The sequence below is a fragment of the Oncorhynchus gorbuscha genome, linkage group LG26 (assembly GCF_021184085.1).
Source record: "Oncorhynchus gorbuscha isolate QuinsamMale2020 ecotype Even-year linkage group LG26, OgorEven_v1.0, whole genome shotgun sequence".
In the NCBI taxonomy this organism is placed as follows: Eukaryota; Metazoa; Chordata; class Actinopteri; order Salmoniformes; family Salmonidae; genus Oncorhynchus; species Oncorhynchus gorbuscha.
In genome coordinates this window covers 2,513,400-2,538,488 of record NC_060198.1, presented here as the reverse complement: position 1 = coordinate 2,538,488, position 25,089 = coordinate 2,513,400, and the positions used below count along the sequence as shown (strand labels likewise).

Below are 25,089 nucleotides of genomic sequence, written 5' to 3'. Positions count from 1 at the left end.
CAGAGCAGGACAGGGCAGGACAGAGCAGGGCAGGACAGGACAGAGCAGGACAGAGCAGGGCAGAGCAGGACAGGGCAGAGCAGGACAGGGCAGGAAAGAGCAGGACAGGACAGAGCAGGACAGGGCAGAGAAGGACAGGGCAGGACAGGACAGAGCAGGACAGGGCAGAGCAGAGCAGGACAGGGCAGGACAGGACAGAGCAGGACAGGGCAGAGCAGGACAGGGCAGGAAAGAGCAGGACAGGGCAGAGCAGGACAGGGCAGGACAGGACAGAGCAGGACAGGACAGGGCAGAGCAGGACAGGACAGGGCAGAGCAGGACAGGGCAGGAAAGAGCAGGACAGGGCAGAGCAGGACAGGGCAGGACAGGACAGAGCAGGACAGGACAGGGCAGAGCAGGACAGGGCAGGAAAGAGCAGGACAGGACAGAGCAGGACAGGGCAGAGAAGGACAGGGCAGGACAGGACAGAGCAGGACAGGGCAGAGCAGAGCAGGACAGGGCAGGACAGGACAGAGCAGGACAGGGCAGAGCAGGACAGGGCAGGAAAGAGCAGGACAGGGCAGAGCAGGACAGGGCAGGACAGGACAGAGCAGGACAGGACAGGGCAGAGCAGGACAGGACAGGGCAGAGCAGGACAGGGCAGGAAAGAGCAGGACAGGGCAGGGCAGGACAGGACAGAGCAGGACAGGACAGGGCAGAGCAGGACAGGGCAGGAAAGAGCAGGACAGGGCAGAGCAGGACAGGGCAGGACAGAGCAGGACAGGGCAGAGCAGGACAGAGCAGGACAGGACAGAGCAGGACAGGACAGAGCAGGACAGGGCAGAGCAGGACAGAGCAGGACAGGACAGAGCAGGACAGGGCAGAGCAGGACAGAGCAGGACAGGACAGAGCAGGACAGGACAGAGCAGGACAGGACAGGGCAGAGCAGCACAGAGCAGGACAGGACAGATCAGGACAGGGCAGAGCAGGACAGGGCAGAGCAGGACAGGGCAGAGCAGGACAGGGCAGGGCAGGACAGGGCAGAGCAGGACAGAGCAGGACAGGAGAGCAGGACAGGACTGAGCAGGACATGACAGAGCAGGACAGGGCAGAGCAGGACAGAGCAGGACAGGACAGAGCAGGACAGGACAGAGCAGGACAGGGCAGAGCAGGACAGAGCAGGACAGGGCAGAGCAGGACAGGGCAGGAAAGAGCAGGACAGGGCAGGGCAGGACAGAGCAGGACAGGACAGAGCAGGACAGGGCAGAGCAGGGCAGAGCAGGACAGAGCAGGGCAGGACAGGACAGAGCAGGACAGGACAGAGCAGGACAGGGCAGGAAAGAGCAGGACAGGGCAGGGTAGGACAGAGCAGGACAGGACAGAGCAGGACAGGGCAGAGCAGGACAGGGCAGGAAAGAGCAGGACAGGGCAGGGTAGGACAGGGCAGAGCAGTACAGGGCAGGAAAGAGCAGGACAGGACAGAGCAGGGTAGGACAGAGCAGGACAGGACAGAGCAGGACAGGGCAGAGCAGGACAGGGCAGGAAAGAGCAGGACAGGGCAGGGTAGGACAGAGCAGGGCAGGACAGGACAGAGCAGGACAGAGCAGGCATTGGGTCCTACAGTCCATGGCCTTTTCACAATTGCATTCTCCTTGTGTCATCTCTCCTCATTTCCCTCTCAAAACCTATTGGACGAGAAGGCCGGAGGAGGGACCTTTGGCTTTCTGATCCAATTGGTTTTGAGAAGGAGAAATAGGATGCAAGGAATATGCAATTGAGTGCCATCTGGCCCAACCCAGCTCAACCTAACTAACCCAGTCTGGTTAAGCACAATATCGCATGACATCTGTCTGACGTTCTGATGTCTTTAGTATGATTGAGTTTTTGTTTTCTATGTGTTTGGCCTTTTGGTTCTCAATCAGAGGCAGGTTGGGTGGGTGGTCTCTGATTGAGAATCTATGTTGTGTTTTGTGTTTGGCCTGGTATGGTTCTCAATCAGAGGCAGGTGTCGTTAGTGGTCTCTGATTGAGAATCATACTTAGGTAGCCTTTCCCCACCTGTGTTTGGCCTGGTATGGTTCTCAATCAGAGGCAGGTGTCGTTAGTGGTCTCTGATTGAGAATCATACTTAGGTAGCCTTTCCCCACCTGTGTTTGGCCTGGTATGGTTCTCAATCAGAGGCAGGTGTCGTTAGTGGTCTCTGATTGAGAATCATACTTAGGTAGCCTTTCCCCACCTGTGTTTGGCCTGGTATGGTTCTCAATCAGAGGCAGGTGTCGTTAGTGGTCTCTGATTGAGAATCATACCTAGGTAGCCTTTCCCCCACCTGTGTTTGGCCTGGTATGGTTCTCAATCAGAGGCAGGTGTCGTTAGTGGTCTCTGATTGAGAATCATACCTAGGTAGCCTTTCCCCACCTGTGTTTGGCCTGGTATGGTTCTCAATCAGAGGCAGGTGTCGTTAGTGGTCTCTGATTGAGAATCATACCTAGGTAGCCTTTCCCCACCTGTGTTTGGCCTGGTATGGTTCTCAATCAGAGGCAGGTGTCGTTAGTGGTCTCTGATTGAGAATCATACCTAGGTAGCCTTTCCCCACCTGTGTTTGGCCTGGTATGGTTCTCAATCAGAGGCAGGTGTCGTTAGTGGTCTCTGATTGAGAATCATACCTAGGTAGCCTTTCCCCATCTGTGTTTGGCCTGGTATGGTTCTCAATCAGAGGCAGGTGTCGTTGTGGTCTCTGATTGAGAATCATACCTAGGTAGCCTTTCCCCACCTGTGTTTGGCCTGGTATGGTTCTCAATCAGAGGCAGGTGTCGTTAGTGGTCTCTGATTGAGAATCATACCTAGGTAGCCTTTCCCCATCTGTGTTTGGCCTGGTATGGTTCTCAATCAGAGGCAGGTGTCGTTAGTATGGTCTCTGATTGAGAATCATACCTAGGTAGCCTTTCCCCACCTGTGTTTGGCCTGGTATGGTTCTCAATCAGAGGCAGGTGTCGTTAGTGGTCTCTGATTGAGAATCATACCTAGGTAGCCTTTCCCCATCTGTGTTTGGCCTGGTATGGTTCTCAATCAGAGGCAGGTGTCGTTAGTGGTCTCTGATTGAGAATCATACCTCCCCAGGTAGCCTTTCCCCACCTGTGTTTGGCCTTTCCCCACCCTGGTATGGTTCTCAATCAGAGGCAGGTGTCGTTAGTGGTCTCTGATTGAGAATCATACCTAGGTAGCCTTTTAGCCTCCATCTGTGTTTGGCCTGGTATGGTTCTCAATCAGAGGCAGGTGTCGTTAGTGGTCTCTGATTGAGAATCATACCTAGGTAGCCTTTCCCCACCTGTGTTTGGCCCTGGTTCTCAATGGTTCTCAATCAGAGGCAGGTGGTTCTCGTTAGTGGTCTCTGATTGAGAATCATACCTAGGTAGCCTTTCCCCATCTGTGTTTGGCCTGGTATGGTTCTCAATCAGAGGCAGGTGTCGTTAGTGGTCTCTGATTGAGAATCATACCTAGGTAGCCTTTCCCCACCTGTGTTTGGCCTGGTATGGTTCTCAATCAGAGGCAGGTGTCGTTAGTGGTCTCTGATTGAGAATCATACCTAGGTAGTCTTTTCCCACCTGTGTTTGGCCTGGTCTGGTTCTCAATCAGAGGCAGGTGTCGTTAGTGGTCTCTGATTGAGAATCATACCTAGGTAGCCTTTTCCCACCTGTGTTTGGCCTGGTATGGTTCTCAATCAGTGGCAGGTGTCGTTAGTGGTCTCTGATTGAGAATCATACCTAGGGAGCCTTTCCCCACCTGTGTTTGGCCTGGTATGGTTCTCAATCAGAGGCAGGTGCCTTTCCCCGTTATGGTTCTCAATCAGAGGCAGGTGTCGTTAGTGTCTCTGATTGAGAATCATACCTAGGTAGCCTTTCCCCACCTGTGTTTGGCCTGGTCTGGTTCTCAATCAGAGGCAGGTGTCGTTAGTGGTCTCTGATTGAGAATCATACCTAGGTAGCCTTTCCCCATCTGTGTTTGGCCTGGTATGGTTCTCAATCAGAGGCAGGTGTCGTTAGTGGTCTCTGATTGAGAATCATACCTAGGTAGCCTTTCCCCACCTGTGTTTGGCCTGGTCTGGTTCTCAATCAGAGGCAGGTGTCGTTAGTGGTCTCTGATTGAGAATCATACCTAGGTAGCCTTTCCCCACCTGTGTTTGGCCTGGTATGGTTCTCAATCAGAGGCAGGTGTCGTTAGTGGTCTCTGATTGAGAATCATACCTAGGTAGCCTTTCCCCACCTGTGTTTGGCCTGGTATGGTTTCTCAATCAGAGTGGTCTCTGATTGAGGTCATACCTAGTAGCCTTCCCCACCTGTGTTTGGCCTGGTGGTTCTCAATCTCTGATTGAGAATCATACCTAGGTAGCCTTTCCCCATCTGTGTTTGGCCTGGTATGGTTCCCCACCTGTGTTTGGCCTGCCTTTCCCCACCTGTGTTTGGCCTGGTCTGGTTCTCAATCAGAGGCAGGTGTCGTTAGTGGTCTCTGATTGAGAATCATACCTAGGTAGCCTTTCCCCATCTGTGTTTGGCCTGGTATGGTTCTCAATCAGAGGCAGGTGTCGTTAGTGGTCTCTGATTGAGAATCATACCTAGGAGCCTTTCCCCACCTGTGTTTGGCCTGGTCTGGTTCTCAATCAGAGGCAGGTGTCGTTAGTGGTCTCTGATTGAGAATCATACCTAGGTAGCCTTTCCCCATCTGTGTTTGGCCTGGTATGGTTCTCAATGGTGTCGTTAGTGGTCTCTGATTGAGAAATCAGCCTTTCCCCACCTGTGTTTGGCCTGGTATGGTTCTCAATCAGAGGCAGGTGTCGTTAGTGGTCTCTGATTGAGAATCATACCTAGGTAGCCTTTCCCCACCTGTGTTTGGCCTGGTATGGTTCTCAATCAGAGGCAGGTGTCGTTAGTGGTCTCTGATTGAGAATCATACCTAGGTAGCCTTTCCCCACCTGTGTTTGGCCTGGTATGGTTCTCAATCAGAGGCAGGTGTCGTTAGTGGTCTCTGATTGAGAATCATACCTAGGTAGCCTTTCCCCACCTGTGTTTGGCCTGGTATGGTTCTCAATCAGAGGCAGGTGTCGTTAGTGGTCTCTGATTGAGAATCATACCTAGGTAGCCTTTCCCCACCTGTGTTTGGCCTGGTATGGTTCTCAATCAGAGGCAGGTGTCGTTAGTGGTCTCTGATTGAGAATCATACCTAGGTAGCCTTTCCCCACCTGTGTTTGGCCTGGTATGGTTCTCAATCAGAGGCAGGTGTCGTTAGTGGTCTCTGATTGAGAATCATACCTAGGTAGCCTGGTATGGTTTCCCAGTGGTCTCTGTGTTTGGCCTGGTGGCCTGGTATGGTTCTCAATCAGAGGCAGGTGTCGTTAGTGGTCTCTGATTGAGAATCATACCTAGGTAGCCTTTGAGAATCCCACCTGTGTTTGGCCTGGTATGGTTCTCAATCAGAGGCAGGTGTCGTTAGTGGTCTCTGATTGAGAATCATACCTAGGTAGCCTTTTCCCATCTGTGTTTGGCCTGGTATGGTTCTCAATCAGAGGCAGGTGTCGTTAGTGGTCTCTGATTGAGAATCATACCTAGGTAGCCTTTCCCCACCTGTGTTTGGCCTGGTATGGTTCTCAATCAGAGGCAGGTGTCGTTAGTGGTCTCTGATTGAGAATCATACCTAGGTAGCCTTTCCCCACCTGTGTTTGGCCTGGTATGGTTCTCAATCAGAGGCAGGTGTCGTTAGTGGTCTCTGATTGAGAATCATACCTAGGTAGCCTTTCCCCACCTGTGTTTGGCCTGGTATGGTTCTCAATCAGAGGCAGGTGTCGTTAGTGGTCTCTGATTGAGAATCATACCTAGGTAGCCTTTCCCCACCTGTGTTTGTTTCCTGTTTTGTTGTTTGTGTCACCATTCAGGACTGTTTCGGTTTTTGTTTCTATTCACTTTGTTATTTTTGTAATGAGTCTTGTTCAGTGATTATTAAAGTACCATGGACACTTACCACGCTGCGTATTGGTCCCATCCTTGCTACTCCTCCTCAGAAGAGGAAGAGGAAAGCCGTTACATCTTACAGAGCCATCTGAGTCGATAAGAGATTATAAACTGGGTGGTTTGAACCGTGAATGCTGATTGGCTGACAGCCGTGGTATATCACACTGTATACCGTATGACAAAACATCTTTTTTTTTCGTGCTCTAATTTCGTTGGTAACCAGTTTATAATAGCAATAAGGCACCTCGGGTTTGTGGTATATGACCAATATACCACGGCTAAGGGCTGTGTCCAGGCACTCCGCTTTGCATTGAGCGTAAGAACAGCCTTTAGCCGTGGTATATTGGCCATATACCACACCCCCTCGGGCCTTATTGCTTAAATAACATCATGTCATTGTGGTTAGTGGGAATCCATGCCACTAACTCCTCTCACGCTCTACCTCATTTATATCTTTCATCACAATGGTAGTGGAGCTTCTTTTAAATCTATATCTGGACTAGCTAGTAGTCAAATGCAGGAGCATTAAACAGAGCCACAGTTATCCTGTTCAGAGCTGTGAAGGAAACAGAATTTGCATCCCAAATGGCACCCTATTCCCTATATAGTGCACTACGTTTGACCAGGGCCCAGTGCACTACAAAGAGAATAGGGTGCCATTTGGGACACATCAGAATCATCAGAGGAACCACTCAACCATCTATAAACACAGGACCCAGGCTGACAGAGAGAGAGAAAGCATCTGTCTGTACAGTCTCATCTAGGAGGTGGCTTTTTTATTTCTGAACATGTACAGTAACACTTCATTAAGCAGGGGCAACGCAGACAGGGCACGGGGTTGGTGGTGGGTGTTGAGAGAAGGGGTGAGAGGAAAAGAGAGGGGGTAGAGACATAGGGGAGAGGGTAGAGGTTGGGGAAAGAGAGGATAGAGAGAGAGGTGAGGGGATATAGTGAGAGGGGTTATTGAGTGGGTAGAGAGAGGGGACCGGATTCTAGAGAGGGATAGAGGGGGTAGAGAGAGGGGACCGGATACTAGAGAGGGATAGAGGGGGTAGAGAGAGGGGACCGGATACTAGAGAGGGATAGAGGGGGTAGAGAGAGGGGACCGGATACTAGAGAGGGATAGAGGGGGTAGAGAGAGGGGACCGGATACGAGAGAGGGATAGAGGGGGTAGAGAGAGGGGACCGGATACTAGAGAGGGATAGAGGGGGTAGAGAGAGGGGACCGGATACTAGAGAGGGATAGAGGGGGTAGAGAGAGGGGACCGGATACGAGAGAGGGATAGAGGGGTAGAGAGAGGGGACCGGATACTAGAGAGGGATAGAGGGGGTAGAGAGAGGGGACCGGATACTAGAGAGGGATAGAGGGGGTAGAGAGAGGGGACCGGATACGAGAGAGGGATAGAGGGGGTACAGGGGGTTTCCTGTAGTGAGGGGATAGAGAACTGGGGGCGGGGATACAGGGGGTGAGAGGCAGTGCCCTGTGCTTCTGTTCTCCAGACAGAGTCGTGCTGTGAGTGTCACAACCATGAGCCGGGGCTCATCCAGATGGTTGCACAGCCAGGGGAGTCGACATGATACACACACACACACACACACACACACAGTTCTACGTACATTTGTGTGGCTGAATTTTTGGACTGCCACCCCTTCCCCCATGAAACAGACCCCCATGACACGGGTTAAGCATTAACATAGTCGCATCTACAGAAGGCCAGGCACCACTCAGATGAATATGGAGGAACAAAGGACCGATAAACAAGATGATTCTACTGAATAGACCCCTCCCACATGACATGTTGACACGTGCTAGCAAAGTATCCCCATTCATAACATCTATAGTACGGACTCCAGTAGACACTTAACAGCTTCCCTCAATAGACCCCCCATGACATGGACTAGTAGGACAGTAGGCTAGCCCCCTCCCCATATGCTACTGTATGACTGTGTGGAACTGGTCAACAGAGGCCATTGTTTGGGTGCTACCCTCAACAGACACCACAGCACCGTGACCCCCAGTTCTCTCTTCGAGTGTCATTGTGTCCAGTAATATTTGATATGTGTATATACAGTATATATCAGTGGAGGCTGCTGAGGGGAGGACGGTGAATAACAATGTCTGGAACGGAGTGAATGGAACGGCATCAACCCAAGTGTTTGATGTCTTCGATACCATTCCACTCCAGCCATTACCACGAGCCCGCCTCCCTAATTAAGGTGCCACCAACCTCCTGTGGCATATATACCTCACATGCGGCTCATAACAAGACTAAGCCATGTTCATCTCACTCCATAAAGATCATTCAAATATACAAGCAAGCATTAGGCAACGAGTTGACGTTGACGAGCAAGAACTGGTCTGAGAACTGTACACTACACAAGTGTTAGCTGAGGGGTTGAATGAAGTACGGACATCCCAGCGACAGAACTCTTGACCTGTTCGCAGGCCTTTAATGTTCAGTGTAGCAAAGTCTACATTTACTCAACACAGTGGCATTATCAAATCACATTCATTAACGTCAGGGTCAGAGTTCAATGCAATGATTTCTGTCCACAAATCACAGAAGGGAACACTTAAGAGAAGAGGGTGAGAGGAGAACGGGTGATGTCCTCCACTAAGTCTTAGAAGGGAGGAGGAGAACGGGTAATGTTGCTGTCCTCCACTAAGTCTTAGAAGGGAGGAGGAGAACGGGTAATGTTGCTGTCCTCCACTAAGTCTTAGAAGGGAGGAGGAGAACGGGTAATGTTGCTGTCCTCCACTAAGTCTTAGAAGGGAGGAGGAGAACGGGTAATGTTGCTGTCCTCCACTAAGTCTTAGAAGGGAGGAGGAGAATGGGTAATGTTGCTGTCCTCCACTAAGTCTTAGAAGGGAGGAGGAGAACGGGTAATGTTGCTGTCCTCCACTAAGTCATAGAAGGAGGAGGAGAATGGGTAATGTTGCTGTCCTCCACTAAGTCTTAGAAGGGAGGAGAACGGGTAATGTTGCTGTCCTCCACTAAGTCTTAGAAGGGAGGAGGAGAATGGGTAATGTTGCTGTCCTCCACTAAGTCTTAGAAGGGAGGAGGAGAACGGGTAATGTTGCTGTCCTCCACTAAGTCTTAGAAGGGAGGAGGAGAACGGGTAATGTTGCTGTCCTCCACTAAGTCTTAGAAGGGAGGAGGAGAACGGGTAATGTTGCTGTCCTCCACTAAGTCTTAGCCCCTCTCCCCTCCCCCACACACACTCCCAGTGGGATTTAGGAAGCACATAAAGTCATGGTGAGTTGCATGTATATTTTAGATTTTATTTATTTGCAGAGGAAAAATGCAGTCAAGGCACAACGGCACACACACCCCCGCAGGCCCCCCCAACAACTCCACTAACAGTCCCATGTTTACCGTGCAATAAAGTCGGCATTTTGCGTCAACGCTTTGCACTGTAATTGGTTAACATCAGCATGAAATGAGCTCGTGGATTGATTGGGTTCAGTGCCAGTTCTAGAAGGTTTGGCAGAGTCTCTGTGGAGTACACATGCGTACACTTTACAAATTACATGTGACAGATACACATATACAACAAGGCGTGTCAGAGAAGGAATATCATGGTGGGTCGCAGTCAAGTCAGTAGTTTAGGTCCTTCTTTTCAAGATGTCCTATTTGTGCCTTTGCTATCGTCCCACACCTCTCTTTCACACACAGCCAAGCAACAACAAACATACATGCAGCAATAAGGAAGTTATCCTGTGCATTATCAATACATACATACATATATATATATATATTACAAAATATATGTCACCCGCTCTGTGCTATATAATGGTTGGTTGATTAATTGAAACATAATATTTGTTCAGTAGCTTCTCCATCACCTCCACTACGTCTCAGTATAATGTCTGGACATCTGCTTCTGGCCTCCAGGTTTTACACCGAAGGTGATTTTGCATAATTTGACAGTTGTTCATCTTTCATACGGACAATGTTCTCTATATATCATTGAAACCTGCATAATACGTGTGTATACTGGTTTTGTATTTCCAGGATAATATCACGGAGAAACAACGTTCAGAAACCGTACAATATATGTGATTGCGTCCCCCCACGTGCTGGATCTTTTTCTTTACGACTTCAACTGAAAATGATTGTGGAGGGATTATGTTCAACATAAAGACAGACAGTTGGAAGAATGATACGAGTGTTCATGAACGTGGATTGTAGTTGATGACGGGGTGATTTTTGCGCCAAAATAAATAGAATCGGAATTACATTTATTTTGGCACTAAAATGACTCCATAAAAGGAGTCCGCCACTTCAATCAGTTTAACAAGACATGGAAATGAAAAATAAAGCTTCCGTTTTCTTAAAATACAGTTTTATTTTGTGAATTCACACTGGTTAGCAACACATCTGAAAGCAACTCCATTATAGAAGAACCATCTCTAATAGGATCTTTGTTCACAGGTCACAGGTCGGGCTTGGCTCATTACTTGCATGCTAAAGCGATCCTTTCTTTTTTTATCAACAGAAACAAAATGGTGGACAGAGGCATTAGTTAGTAAAACAAAAGGTGCAAACGGTCGGTAGATGGGAGAGAAAAGTAAACAAATGCAAATGCAATCCATCTGAGAGCGGCGTGTAAACGCTCGTACTGTAAATGGTGAATAAGGAAGGAGAAACCTAGTACTTGGGAAACGAAAAAGACTGAACTGAAAACCTGTCTGATACAAATGGAAAGATGAAAAATAAGAACTGTGTCAAAAAGGAGAAATGGTATGAAAAAATGGGTACAATTGTGAGTAATTCTAAAGATAGTTCTCCCGAAAACCCCATCCCACACATACACTTTGACATTTTCTACAACTCACACACCTCAACCCCTTTTTCCAGCTGTTCATGTAACTGTTCATGTAACTGTGAGACCAAAAAGCTCAACTCTGCTGTGAGACAGATGATAGGGCTATTTACACAGCTAAAGATGTGCCTCTCTCCTTCCCTCATTTCATCCCTCTCTCCTTCTCTCGCCCCATCCCACTCTCCTTCCCTCCTTTCATCCCCCTCTCCCTCTCACCCATCCCTCTCTCCTTCTCTCGCCCCATCCCACTCTCCTTCCCTTCCTCTCTCACCCCATCCCCTCTCCTTCCCTCCTTTCATCCTTCTCTCGCCCCATCCCTCCTTCCCTCCTTTCATCCTTCTCTCGCCCCATCCACTCTCCATTTCATCCCTCTCCTTCTCTCGCCCCATCCCACTCTCCTTCCCTCCTTTCATCCCCCTCTCCTTCTCTCAACCCATCCCACTCTCCTTTCATCCCCCTCTCCTTCTCTCGCCCCATCCCTCTCCTTCCCTCCTTTCATCCCCCTCTCCTTCTCTCAACCCATCCCCTCTCCTTTCATCCCCCTCTCCTTCTCTCGCCCCATCCCACTCTCCTTCCCTCCCTCCCCCCCTCTCTCAATGTTCCAAATCCAATAGTTCACATTGCTAGCTGGGATATTGGTACATCTCTATATTAACTGTGTTCCTCTGTGTCTTATATCTTCTAGAGAAATAACACAAGTTCCAGTTTCCACAACCGACAACGTCGTGAAAGGAGCTGTTGAGATGCAAATCAAAAGAGAAACTAAAGAGAAAGGCTAGAGAGGCTACGCAAACAACGTCTAGAGACAACTATGAGCTGTCAAAGTGCTCTTATGAGCAGTCATAGGCATGACATAGGGGTGACTTATAAGAGGCAGGACTAATGACAATCTGGGGAACACTCCTGCTAAATTTGACACCCGGGTGCGGGCAGGATAAGATTCTCAACCCTTGTCTCATGAATTAAAATATAGGAGAAAAATATAGTATAAGGCTTCAAAAAAAAGTCACACACAAAATACACACCATAGCAACAACGGCGCCAGTTCCACGTTCAAGGCCCATGATTTCTGACATTTTATAACTGAAGATACTTTTCGTATTTTGGGACCGGTTTTATTTATTTTGTTGTTTTTTAACTGAGAAATAATATTTTTTTCAAGCGTGACACAAATCTAGATCTTTTTCTTGGGAAACAACTCACTTTCCACAACCTAAAGTGGATCTTCCGTACTCTGCTCCTGTCATCTACTTTCTTGCTTCTACAGATTCTACCAGTTTTCTGCTTCCAGAATCTCCTTCATAGTAGAAACCACCTGCAACTACAATGTGTTATAGTCCACAGTAAAAGTGCAGCACAATAAAATACTAAATATATAGTTAAAAATCTATACCCAACATATCCAGTTTCCATATATCTCAGTTATAGAGTACTTTTTTGTAATCTGAACAAGAATATAATTTGAGAGAAACCTGCAGGCAACACTAGAGCAACTTAGTCAGCCATATCAATTCAGATTCTTGCAAAAACATGCGTAACATCTTGTATTTCTCTGTAAAAGTATAGAAATGAGCACAAAACTGAGTGAGATGACTACAACCAAACTGTGTTCAATAAAAAAACTACAATGTAATATTATTCAATGAGATGACATGTTTTTATGATCGAAATGAGATTCAAAAGTATAGAAATGATGATTCTTCACTAAAACGTGATTGTTTTTTTTATTCCTTTTAGTTTGGCAAAATAAAAATGAAATTATTAAGAGGAGAGGACAATAAAAAAAACGGTGAGTTTATAGTGAATCAGTGGTGAACAACAGATGAAGGTCGGAGGTCGACGAGAAGACAGCTAGGTAATGTAAAGATAGATTCACTTTTAACAGAAGGTGAGAGAGGAAGAGGAGCAATAAAAAGAAGGATGAAAGAGAAAACGAAGCGAGAGGCAGAGAGAGAAAGCGAAAACAAGAAGCAAGAGTGAAAGAAAGATCTCAAAACCAGTTTTCCAGTCTGACTATTTCTTTGTGGCCTCTCTGATTTCAGTCCTCTATGTATTGAAGAAGCAGACCTCATATGAGGAGAAAATCTAAGCGAAAAGAACATGGTGGTTGTTATGGTTACCACAAGGGCGGAAAGCGTTTCCGTACGCTAGCTAGTCGCCATATTGTGCAGTTTAATAATACCACTGATGCATATCTAGACCCGCCAGTGTCGGCTGGAGGTTATGAAGCAAGGAATACGATTGGCTGATTCTAATTCCATAATCAACAATTAGCCAATGGCAGAGAAGAAATAACAATCAGCCAATGGCAGTAAATATTGAACAATGGGGGAGGAGTCAGTCGTTGCAGCTTTATCATTTTAGTCCTCGCCTTCCCAAATCAATGAGCCTTCACTTCTAGGCAGAGGAAGAGAATCCTCAACTCAATTCATCACTTTTCGCGCAAGTCTAAAAAATTTAACTTAAAAGAACAATTTGTTAAAAAATACAATCAAAATAAAATCTTTAAAAAAAATGACAAGAGGACACTGACAAAAACAAAACTAAAATGAAAACAGACAAAAAATAAAAATAAGAGGGGTCCCCTCTTTCTTCTTAAACTGTATATAGGCTGTAATATCACTCCCTCCATCTCTCTTTCTCTAGGCCTCCATTTTCTCTTTTTTTTTGTTCTTCTTGAGGAAGGAGGGAGTGCGGAACTTCTTCTTCTTCTTGTTGGGGGACTTGGAGGGCGAGCTCTCGGGGGAGAGGGCGGAGTCTTCGATCTTCTCGCCGGTGCGGACCTTGACCTCAATGCTCTCCACGCTGGTGGTCAGCTGACTGACCCTTTTGCTCAGCTCGTCGTTCACCTCATGGTCGCCGCCATCCTTGCCGTTCTGCATCGTGTGGTTCTCTGGAAAGAGCAGGGAGAGGGGTCAGAGGTCAGACAGGGTAGACCACCACCAACCCCACAACAATAAACCTGATTCTGTGTCTGCTACAGACCCGTATACTATGTTGTTTGACCACAAAACTTTTCCAAATTCCCAGGTTTTCCAGAAATCCTGGTTGGAAGACACTGGAATCAGGAAGGAATAACCAGGGAATCTGGGAATCCTCCAACCAGGTTTCTGGAAAACCTGGGAATTTTGGGGAAATTGCAACCCTAGGTGCTATATTTATCATGAACCAAGAGCAACCTAGGAGCACTGTGCCACTGTTCTATTACAACAGCATTTCAATGTACTACAATGAACCAACGTGTGACATCATAAGAGGTTGTTGAGCAACAATCGACTCGACTTGGCCCCCACAGGAGAAGAACTGGTTGACTTAAGTCAAAAACTGTGTCACGAATTGTGTCGCACGCACGCACACACACACACACACACGCACACACACACACACACACACACACACACACACACACACACACACACACACACACACACACACACACACACACACACACACACACACACACACACACACACACACACACACACACACACACACACACACACACACACACACACATGGAGCAGTTTGCTGTGGGGAGCTGTGTTGTTGGCTACTCTAGTGTTCTGTAGTTACGTGGTGTTGGTGTTTGTTGTTCAAAGGGACAGGAAGTAGTTACTACAGGAAGTAAAACTGAGTCATTGTTAATGATTAAGAGGAAGTAAGACACTATAGAATTGGTACTGATTAAACATCGTAAAGTTGATTTCACAATAGCAATGTAGTAGGTTTCCATATAACCTTGTTATTATATCTATTACCTATTATAACATTTGAGGTTAAAGTGGAACCAAAGGAATGTAGAATGTGTTTTTGACATAATAAAACACAGCACAACCTTAGTAAAGCCTGTTCTGTTGAAACGCACACAAACAAACACATTTCACAACGTTCTCTCTCTGTGTGATACCTTCTTTAGCTGGAGTTATTTGCGGGGACTGAGTTTGGGACAGAGACTGAGAGAGAGTGGAAGCGTCGTTGGAGGTTAGGTCGTGCTCGTCATCTGCAGGAGGGGGTGAGGGTTTGGGATGAGGGTTGAAGGGGTGGGAGAAAGGGGTCAGGGGTTGAGGAGGGGGAGAGGGTTTGGGATGAGGGTTGAAGGGGTGGGAGTAAGGGGTCAGGAGGGGGGAGGGTTTGGGAGAGGGTTTGGGATGAGGGTTGAAGGGTTTGGGTGAGGGGGAGTAAGGGGTCAGGAGGGAGAGGGTTTGGGATGAGGGTTGAAGGGGTGGGAGTAAGGGGTCAGGAGGGGGAGAGGGTTTGGGATGAGGGTTGAAGGGGTGGGAGTAAGGGGTCAGGGGGTGAGGAGGGGGAGAGGGTTTGGGATGAGGGTTGAGAGTAAGGGGTCAGGGGGTGAGGAGGGGGAGAGAGTTTGGGTTGAGGGGTAAGGGTGAGGGAGTGGGTTGGTAGGATTAGGGTTGGGGGGGTGGTGAGAGAGGGAAGTGAGGGTTTGGGGGTGAGAGATTAGTGTTGACACACATGTTAGAGGCAAGACAGCACAAACAGATCTGGGATCAGGCTACGTTAGGGTACATGGAGCGTAGTGGTCTTACATACTGTGAGGAATCTAAGGGGTTAACGCGGTTCATCTAACCACCAGGTCATTCATCTGATACTATTAGTTTATAAGTACACATCAATACAGTGACATTCCAAAAACCCCATTCATTATCACAGTGGAGTTCTAGCAGTAACATTACAGACAGACATTCTATACACAACATCATAGTATACATAACAGCACACAGTATTACTGTGAGCACAGACATGCAGAGGAACATTCTAGAAGGAGCATAAGAACATTCTATAAGGAGCATAATATGGAATCCAGATTGGACTGGTGTAGAGTAGGTGGGGATAGGGGGGTGGATGGTGTCATGGCAACCGGGCCCACTCATACAGTGGGTGTGAAAACCTGCTGTGGGCCAGTCTGTCTGTTCTGTTGGCCGCCTTAGTCATAGGATGTAGGGATGCTGCTGCACACACACGTTACTACAGGCAGGGGTTTTACAGGAACAACTCTCACTACAAATGGTGTTGTGGCTTATAAAACGGGTTCGGAGACATCTGCAATCTGATTGGCTGAAATGGGGCTCCAAGCCATTGACAATTCCTTGTTATCGGACTGTCTATGAAAGTAGTAGCAGTTTTCACTGGAGTGGAATACTACTCATTTGACTTGTGTATAACATGGTAGGATAGATGGCTGGTGTGCATTTCTCTGTGGTTCTGTTTGGGTGTGTGTTTCTCTGTGGTTCTGTTTGGGTGTGTGTTTCTCTGTGGTTCTGTATGGGTGTGTGTGTGTTTCTCTGTGGTTCTGTATGGGTGTGACTTCTCTGTGTGACTCCCTCTTACCACTCAGCCCCAGCTGTCTCTTCTCTACGTTCATCGTGTATTCGTCCATCTCTTTCTCAGACAGCTGACTGAAGGGGTTAGGAGGTAGAGGAACCATCTGGTCATCCTCGGATGCCACATAGGGCTAGAGAGAGAGAATGGAGGGAGAGAGAGTGGAGAGAGAGCGAAGAGAGAAGAGAGAGAGAATGGAGGGAGAGAAGAGAGAGAGAGTATGCAGGGAGAGAAGAGAGAGAGAGAATGGAGGGAGAAGAGAGAGAGAGGGAGAGAAGAAAGAGAGAGGAGGGAGAGGGAGAGAGGGAGAGAAGAAAGATAGAGGAGGGAGAGAGGAGAGAGGGAGAGAAGAAAGAGAGAGGAGGGAGAGAGGAGAGAGGCAGAGAAGAAAGAGAGAGGAGGGAGAGAGGAGAGAGGGAGAGAAGAAACAAAGCGGAGGGAGAGAGGAGAGAGAAGAAAGAGAGAGGAGGGAGAGGGAGAGAAGAAAGAGAGAGGAGGGAGAGAGGAGAGAGGGAGAGAAGAAAGAAAGAGGAGGGAGAGAGGAGAGAGAAGAAAGAGAGAGGAGGGAGAGGGAGAGAAGAAAGAGAGAGGAGGGAGAGGGAGAGAAGAAAGAGAGGAGGGAGAGGGAGAGAAGAAAGAGAGAGGAGGGAGAGAGGAGAGAGGGAGAGAAGAAAGAAAGAGGAGGGAGAGAGGAGAGAGAAGAAAGAGAGAGGAGGGAGAGGGAGAGAAGAAAGAGAGAGGAGGGAGAGGGAGAGAAGAAAGAGAGAGGAGGGAGAGGGAGAGAAGAAAGAGAGAGGAGGGAGAGAGGAGAGAGGGAGAGAAGAAAGAGAGAGGAGGGAGAGGGAGAGAAGAAAGAAAGAGGAGGGAGAGAGGAGAGAGAAGAAAGAGAGAGGAGGGAGAGGGAGAGAGGGAGAGAAGAAAGAGAGAGGAGGGAGAGAGGAGAGAGGGAGAGAAGAAAGAGAGAGGAGAGAGGGAGAGAAGAAAGAGAGAGGAGGGAGAGAGGAGAGAGGGAGAGAAGAAAGAAAGAGGAGGGAGAGAGGAGAGAGAAGAAAGAGAGAGGAGGGAGAGGGAGAGAGGGAGAGAAGAAAGAGAGAGGAGGGAGAGAGGAGAGAGGGAGAGAAGAAAGAGAGAGGAGGGAGAGAGGAGAGAGGGAGAGAAGAAAGAAAGAGGAGGGAGAGAGGAGAGAGAAGAAAGAGAGAGGAGGGAGAGGGAGAGAGGGAGAGAAGAAAGAGAGAGGAGGGAGAGAGGAGAGAGGGAGAGAAGAAGGAGAGAGGAGGGAGAGAGGAGAGAGGGAGAGAAGAAAGAGAGAGGAGGGAGAGAGGAGAGAGGGAGAGAAGAAAGAAAGAGGAGGGAGAGAGGAGAGAGAAGAAAGAGAGAGGAGGGAGAGGGAGAGAGGAGAGAGAAGAAAGAGAGAGGAGGGAGAGGGAGAGAGGGAGAGAAGAAAGAGAGGAGGGAGAGAGGAGAGAGGGAGAGAAGAAAGAGAGAGGAGGGAGAGAGGAGAGGGAAGAAGAAAGAGAGAGGAGGGAGAGAGGGAGAGAAGAAAGAGAGAGGAGGGAGAGAGGGAGAGAAGAAAGAGAGAGGAGGGAGAGAGGGAGAGAAGAAAGAGAGAGGAGGGAGAGAGGGAGAGAAGAAAGAGAGAGGAGGGAGAGAGGGAGAGAAGAAATAAAGAGGAGGGAGAGAGTGAGATAAGAAAGAAAGAGGAGGGAGAGAGGAGAGAGAAGAAAGAGAGAGGAGAGAGGGAGGAGAGAGGGAGAGAAGAAAGAAAGAGGAGGGAGAGAGGAGAGAGAAGAAAGAGAGAGGAGGGAGAGGGAGAGAAGAAAGAGAGAGGAGGGAGAGGGAGAGAAGAAAGAGAGAGGAGGGAGAGGGAGAGAAGAAAGAGAGAGGAGGGAGAGAGGAGAGAGGGAGAGAAGAAAGAGAGAGGAGGGAGAGGGAGAGAAGAAAGAAAGAGGAGGGAGAGAGGAGAGAGAAGAAAGAGAGAGGAGGGAGAGGGAGAGAGGGAGAGAAGAAAGAGAGAGGAGGGAGAGAGGAGAGAGGGAGAGAAGAAAGAGAGAGGAGGGAGAGAGGAGAGAGGGAGAGAAGAAAGAGAGAGGAGGGAGAGAGGAGAGAGGGAGAGAAGAAAGAAAGAGGAGGGAGAGAGGAGAGAGAAGAAAGAGAGAGGAGGGAGAGGGAGAGAGGGAGAGAAGAAAGAGAGAGGAGGGAGAGAGGAGAGAGGGAGAGAAGAAAGAGAGAGGAGGGAGAGAGGAGAGAGGGAGAGAAGAAAGAAAGAGGAGGGAGAGAGGAGAGAGAAGAAAGAGAGAGGAGGGAGAGGGAGAGAGGGAGAGAAGAAAGAGAGAGGAGGGAGAGAGGAGAGAGGGAGAGAAGAAAGAGAGAGGAGGGAGAGAGGAGAGAGGGAGAGAAGAAAGAGAGAGGAGGGAGAGAGGAGAGAGGGAGAGAAGAAAGAAAGAGGAGGGAGAGAGGAGAGAGAAGAAAGAGAGAGGAGGGAGAGGGAGAGAGGAGAGAGAAGAAAGAGAGAGGAGGGAGAGGGAGAGAGGGAGAGAAGAAAGAGAGGAGGGAGAGAGGAGAGAGGGAGAGAAGAAAGAGAGAGGAGGGAGAGAGGAGAGAGGGAGAGAAGAAAGAGAGAGGAGGGAGAGGAGAGAGGGAGAGAAGAAAAGAGAGGAGGGAGAGAGGGGAGAAGAAAGAGAGAGGGGAGGGAGAGAAGAGAAGAAAGAGAGAGGAGGGAGAGAGGGAGAGAAGAAAGAGAGAGGAGGGAGAGAGGGAGAGAAGAAAGAAAGAGGAGGGAGAGAGGGAGAGAAGAAATAAAGAGGAGGGAGAGAGTGAGAGAGAAAGAAAGAGGAGGAGAGAGGAGAGAGAAGAAAGAGAGAGAGAGGGAGAGAAGAAAGAAGAAGAGAGGGAGAGAAGAAAGAGAGAAGAGAGGGAGAGAAGAAAGAGAGAAGAGAGGGAGAGAAGAAAGAGAGTGAGAGACAGAGACAGAGAGAGAGAGAGAGAGAGAGAGAGAGAGAGAGAGAGACAGAGAGAGAGTGAGAGAAAGAGAGAGAGAGCGAGGAGTTAACATAAGACTCCCCAGACTCCCCATGGACAGATCCATTCCCAGATGAGGACCAGAGTGAGTACACTAATGCCAGTTCATAGTAAAACACAACACACACTAACACACCATTCAATAGAAATGGGCATATCACACAAACACACTCCAATACATTCAAATGACTTACCAACAACAGGGAAAAACAATGATTAAGGGACACTGTCAAATATGAATGCTGTTCTGTCACAACCACATCAGAACATGCACAACACACATTTGGTGACATAAGGAAGTAGGTCATTGATTGGTGGAGTGCACTATCATGCGTAAACACTCCACTCCCACCTCCAGAAACACACAGGCAGTGATGATGTGACCTAACAGGACAACAACTGAAAGGACAAACAGGTGAAACAGAAATGCACTAACACTGCAAACTGTAGTATTCAGCCTGTAGAGACATTACCTTCACACGGACCGGCTGATCCTTCAACACATGACACCATGTAGGGAAACAATGTTTCAGAAGGGATCAAATCTCGCACTGATCAGTTTCATCTCAACTCTGACAACAGGCAGAGAGACCTGGATTGTGTTATTCCCTTGCTATAAGACGATACCAATCACCAAAATGCTGCCAAGAAGATCCAAAAGGATTAAGTTATTCACCAAAGTTGGCACTTTGAAGGACGGATGTCATTACAGAATCCCAGAGCCATGGAGATGTGTATTTCTGGTTCTAAACAATACATGTAATTAGCCCCACCTACTGGTCAAGGTTGGCAAACGCAATAACAAATAGCTAAGCCTGTCTAGCCTGGATGATATGGTTTACTTAGCAAAATCCAGAAAGATGCTCAAAGTTTACAGACTCCCTTATATACCATATAATTCAAAAGACTGTCATATATTGAAATACTTGAGTTGTTGTTTATGACACTGTTCTGGATGAATCACCAACAGGACTTCAGGCCAAGTGGCAACAGATATATCGGCTCGTCACACAGAGTTGCCGCTCACCATTCGAGGTTCGTCCAATGGGATGCCTGCCAGGTGGTGAGAGCGAGGTCCGGACGTCATCATGTCGAATCTGTTCTGCTCTCTGATCTGTGATAGGACATAACAGTGACATCACTTACAGCTACACAACCAGGAAGTGCACGGTAAGGATTGTGGTTCTGATAGTGCGGTGGAAGGCAGAGAAGGAGCTGACAAAGAGGAGTTAAGATGAAGTTGGCCTTAGTGCTCCAGGGTCAGTTTTGCCTTTCTCCTACTGATGTTTATGGTTAAGATGCATGGAGGGTAGCTGATCCTAGATCTGTGACTTACTCGGTTTCTCCTCTCCAGCACCTCGCTAGGGTTGGTGTTCATAGGGACAAACTGATTGGGGTCTTCGATCCGGATTGGAGTGCCGCTGCTGTTGCCCCCTTCCTCAGACTTCATCCACTGTAGAGAACAGAAAATACAAAAACATAGACCAATCAGACGCAGTCCGATCAGACGCAGTCCGATCAGACGCAGTCCATTCAGACGCAGTCCAATCAGACGCAGTCCGATCAGACGCAGTCCAATCAGACGCAGTCCATTCAGACGCAGTCCGATCAGACGCAGTCCAATCAGACGCAGTCCATTCAGACGCAGTCCAATCAGACGCAGTCCGATCAGACGCAGTCCAATCAGACGCAGTCCATTCAGACGCAGTCCATTGAGACGCAGTCCATTCAGACGCAGTCCATTGAGACGCAGTCCGATCAGACGCAGTCCGATCAGACGCAGTCCAATCAGACGCAGTCCAATCAGACGCAGTCCAATCAGACGCAGTCCAATCAGACGCAGTCCAATCAGATGCAGACGCAGTCCAATCAGATGCAGACGCAGTCCAATCAGATGCAGACGCAGTCCAATCAGATGCAGACGCAGTCCAATCAGACGCAGTCCATTCAGACGCAGTCCATTCAGACGCAGTCCATTCAGATGCAGTCCAATCAGACATAGAGCAATCTGTCTAGTCCAGCTGGAGGGAAAGGCAGCCCAATTCTGATATTTTTTTCATAAATTGCTTTTGACCAATCAGAACAGCTCTGTAAAATATGTGATGTGAAAAGATCGAAAGTGATTGATCAAAAGACTGATTAGTGGCAAAATTGGGCTGCCTGTGTAAACGTAGCCAAGGTAAAATTGCTGGTATTCCTTTCTGAGTCATTATATGTGGTAATATCACAAAGATGTAATTCTCTAACATACCAGGAGAGGGAAGTCTAATATAAGGTTTCACCAGAATGTGTCTCAGAGAACGTCAGATTGGCTCTAGACTAGCAACTGAGCTAGTCAGGACTAAGACCTGCACAACACAATGTGTAGACATGAACAGGGAGCTCTGTTTCATCAACACTGACCGTATGTGACCATGGTCTGTATACAGTATGAGTACTGACCATGGTCCTGGTATGTTTATATAGAGTGTTAACCCTCCCTACAGTATGAGTACTGACCATGGTCCTGGTATGTTTATATAGAGTGTTAACCCTCCCTACAGTATGAGTACTGACCATGGTCCTGGTATGTTTATATAGAGTGTTAACCCTCCCTACAGTATGAGTACTGACCATGGTCCTGGTGTGTTTATATAGAGTGTTAACCCTCCCTACAGTATGAGTACTGACCATGGTCCTGGTGTGTTTATATAGAGTGTTAACCCTCCCTACAGTATGAGTACTGACCATGGTCCTGGTATGTTTATATAGAGTGTTAACCCTCCCTACAGTATGAGTACTGACCATGGTCCTGGTGTGTTTATATAGAGTGTTAACCCTCCCTACAGTATGAGTACTGACCATGGTCCTGGTGTGTTTATATAGAGTGTTAACCCTCCCTACAGTATGAGTACTGACCATGGTCCTGGTGTGTTTATAGAGTGTTAACCCTCCCTACAGTATGAGTACTGACCATGGTCCTGGTGTGTTTATAGAGTGTTAACCCTCCCTACAGTATGACTACTGACCATGGTCCTGGTGTGTTTATATAGAGTGTTAACCCTCCCTACAGTATGAGTACTGACCATGGTCCTGGTGTGTTCATATAGAGTGTTAACCCTCCCTACAGTATGAGTACTGACCATGGTCCTGGTGTGTTTATATAGAGTGTTAACCCTCCCTACAGTATGAGTACTGACCATGGTCCTGGTGTGTTTATAGAGTGTTAACCCTCCCTACAGTATGAGTACTGACCATGGTCCTGGTGTGTTTATAGAGTGTTAACCCTCCCTACAGTATGAGTACTGACCATGGTCCTGGTGTGTTTATAGAGTGTTAACCCTCCCTACAGTATGAGTACTGACCATGGTCCTGGTATGTTTATATAGAGTGTTAACCCTCCCTACAGTATGAGTACTGACCATGGTCCTGGTGTGTTTATATAGAGTGTTAACCCTCCCTACAGTATGAGTACTGACCATGGTCCTGGTGTGTTTATATAGAGTGTTAACCCTCCCTACAGTATGAGTACTGACCATGGTCCTGGTGTGTTTATATAGAGTGTTAACCCTCCCTACAGTATGAGTACTGACCATGGTCCTGGTGTGTTTATATAGAGTGTTAACCCTCCCTACAGTATGAGTACTGACCATGGTCCTGGTGTGTTTATATAGAGTGTTAACCCTCCCTACAGTATGAGTACTGACCATGGTCCTGGTGTGTTTATATAGAGTGTTAACCCTCCCTACAGTATGAGTACTGACCATGGTCCTGGTGTGTTTATATAGAGTGTTAACCCTCCCTACAGTATGAGTACTGACCATGGTCCTGGTGTGTTCATATAGAGTGTTAACCCTCCCTACAGTATGAGTACTGACCATGGTCCTGGTGTGTTCATATAGAGTGTTAACCCTCCCTACAGTATGAGTACTGACCATGGTCCTGGTATGTTTATATAGAGTGTTTAGTACTGACCATGGTCCTGGTGTGTTCATATAGTGTTAACCCTCCCTACAGTATGAGTACTGACCATGGTCCTGGTATGTTTATATATAGTGTTAACCCTCCCTACAGTATGAGTACTGACCATGGTCCTGGTGTGTTTATATAGAGTGTTAACCCTCCCTACAGTATGAGTACTGACCATGGTCCTGGTATGTTTATATAGAGTGTTAACCCTCCCTACAGTATGAGTACTGACCATGGTCCTGGTGTGTTTATATAGAGTGTTAACCCTCCCTACAGTATGAGTACTGACCATGGTCCTGGTATGTTTATATATAGTGTTAACCCTCCCTACAGTATGAGTACTGACCATGGTCCTGGTGTGTTTATATAGAGTGTTAACCCTCCCTACAGTATGAGTACTGACCATGGTCCTGGTGTGTTTATATAGAGTGTTAACCCTCCCTACAGTATGAGTACTGACCATGGTCCTGGTGTGTTTATATAGAGTGTTAACCCTCCCTACAGTATGAGTACTGACCATGGTCCTGGTGTGTTTATATAGAGTGTTAACCCTCCCTACAGTATGAGTACTGACCATGGTCCTGGTGTGTTCATATAGAGTGTTAATCCTCCCTACAGTATGAGTACTGACCATGGTCCTGGTATGTTTATATAGAGTGTTAACCCTCCCTACAGTATGAGTACTGACCATGGTCCTGGTGTGTTCATATAGAGTGTTAACCCTCCCTACAGTATGAGTACTGACCATGGTCCTGGTGTGTTTATATAGAGTGTTAACCCTCCCTACAGTATGAGTACTGACCATGGTCCTGGTATGTTTATATATAGTGTTAACCCTCCCTACAGTATGAGTACTGACCATGGTCCTGGTATGTTTATATAGAGTGTTAACCCTCCCTACAGTATGAGTACTGACCATGGTCCTGGTGTGTTCATATAGAGTGTTAATCCTCCCTACAGTATGAGTACTGACCATGGTCCTGGTATGTTTATATATAGTGTTAACCCTCCCTACAGTATGAGTACTGACCATGGTCCTGGTGTGTTCATATAGAGTGTTAACCCTCCCTACAGTATGAGTACTGACCATGGTCCTGGTGTGTTCATATAGAGTGTTAATCCTCCCTACAGTATGAGTACTGACCATGGTCCTGGTATGTTTATATATAGTGTTAACCCTCCCTACAGTATGAGTACTGACCATGGTCCTGGTGTGTTCATATAGAGTGTTAACCCTCCCTACAGTATGAGTACTGACCATGGTCCTGGTATGTTTATATATAGTGTTAACCCTCCCTACAGTATGAGTACTGACCATGGTCCTGGTGTGTTCATATAGAGTGTTAATCCTCCCTACAGTATGAGTACTGACCATGGTCCTGGTATGTTTATATATAGTGTTAACCCTTCCTACAGTATGAGTACTGACCATGGTCCTGGTGTGTTCATATAGAGTGTTAACCCTCCCTACAGTATGAGTACTGACCATGGTCCTGGTGTGTCTATATAGAGTGTTAACCCTCCCTACAGTATGAGTACTGACCATGGTCCTGGTGTGTTTATATAGAGTGTTAACCCTCCCTACAGTATGAGTACTGACCATGGTCCTGGTGTGTTTATATAGAGTGTTAACCCTCCCTACAGTATGAGTACTGACCATGGTCCTGGTGTGTTTATATAGAGTGTTAACCCTCCCTATAGATGAGTACTGACCATGGTCCTGGTGTGTTTATATAGAGTGTTAACCCTCCCTACAGTATGAGTACTGACCATGGTCCTGGTGTGTTTATATAGTGTGTTAACCCTCCCTACAGTATGAGTACTGACCATGGTCCTGGTGTGTTTATATAGAGTGTTAACCCTCCCTACAGTATGAGTACTGACCATGGTCCTGGTGTGTCTATATAGTGTGTTAACCCTCCCTACAGTATGAGTACTGACCATGGTCCTGGTGTGTTTATATAGAGTGTTAACCCTCC

At 47.6% G+C, this 25,089-nt stretch overlaps 1 protein-coding gene across 1 annotated transcript in view; it reads right to left on the bottom strand.

Annotated features, from left to right (window-relative positions):
- Window positions 1-12,442: 12,442 nt before the first annotated feature.
- LOC124015626 (gamma-adducin-like) overlaps window positions 12,443-25,089 on the bottom strand; it is a 167,352-nt gene continuing 154,705 nt past the window's right edge. The window contains exons 12-16 of the mRNA XM_046330987.1: window positions 20,499-20,615; window positions 20,190-20,276; window positions 16,154-16,277; window positions 14,712-14,804; window positions 12,443-13,697 (exon numbers count right to left, since the gene is read on the bottom strand). Of these exons, the coding sequence (XP_046186943.1) occupies window positions 13,447-13,697; window positions 14,712-14,804; window positions 16,154-16,277; window positions 20,190-20,276; window positions 20,499-20,615 (672 nt within the window). The 3' untranslated portion in view covers window positions 12,443-13,446. The remainder of the gene's footprint in view (window positions 13,698-14,711; window positions 14,805-16,153; window positions 16,278-20,189; window positions 20,277-20,498; window positions 20,616-25,089) is intronic.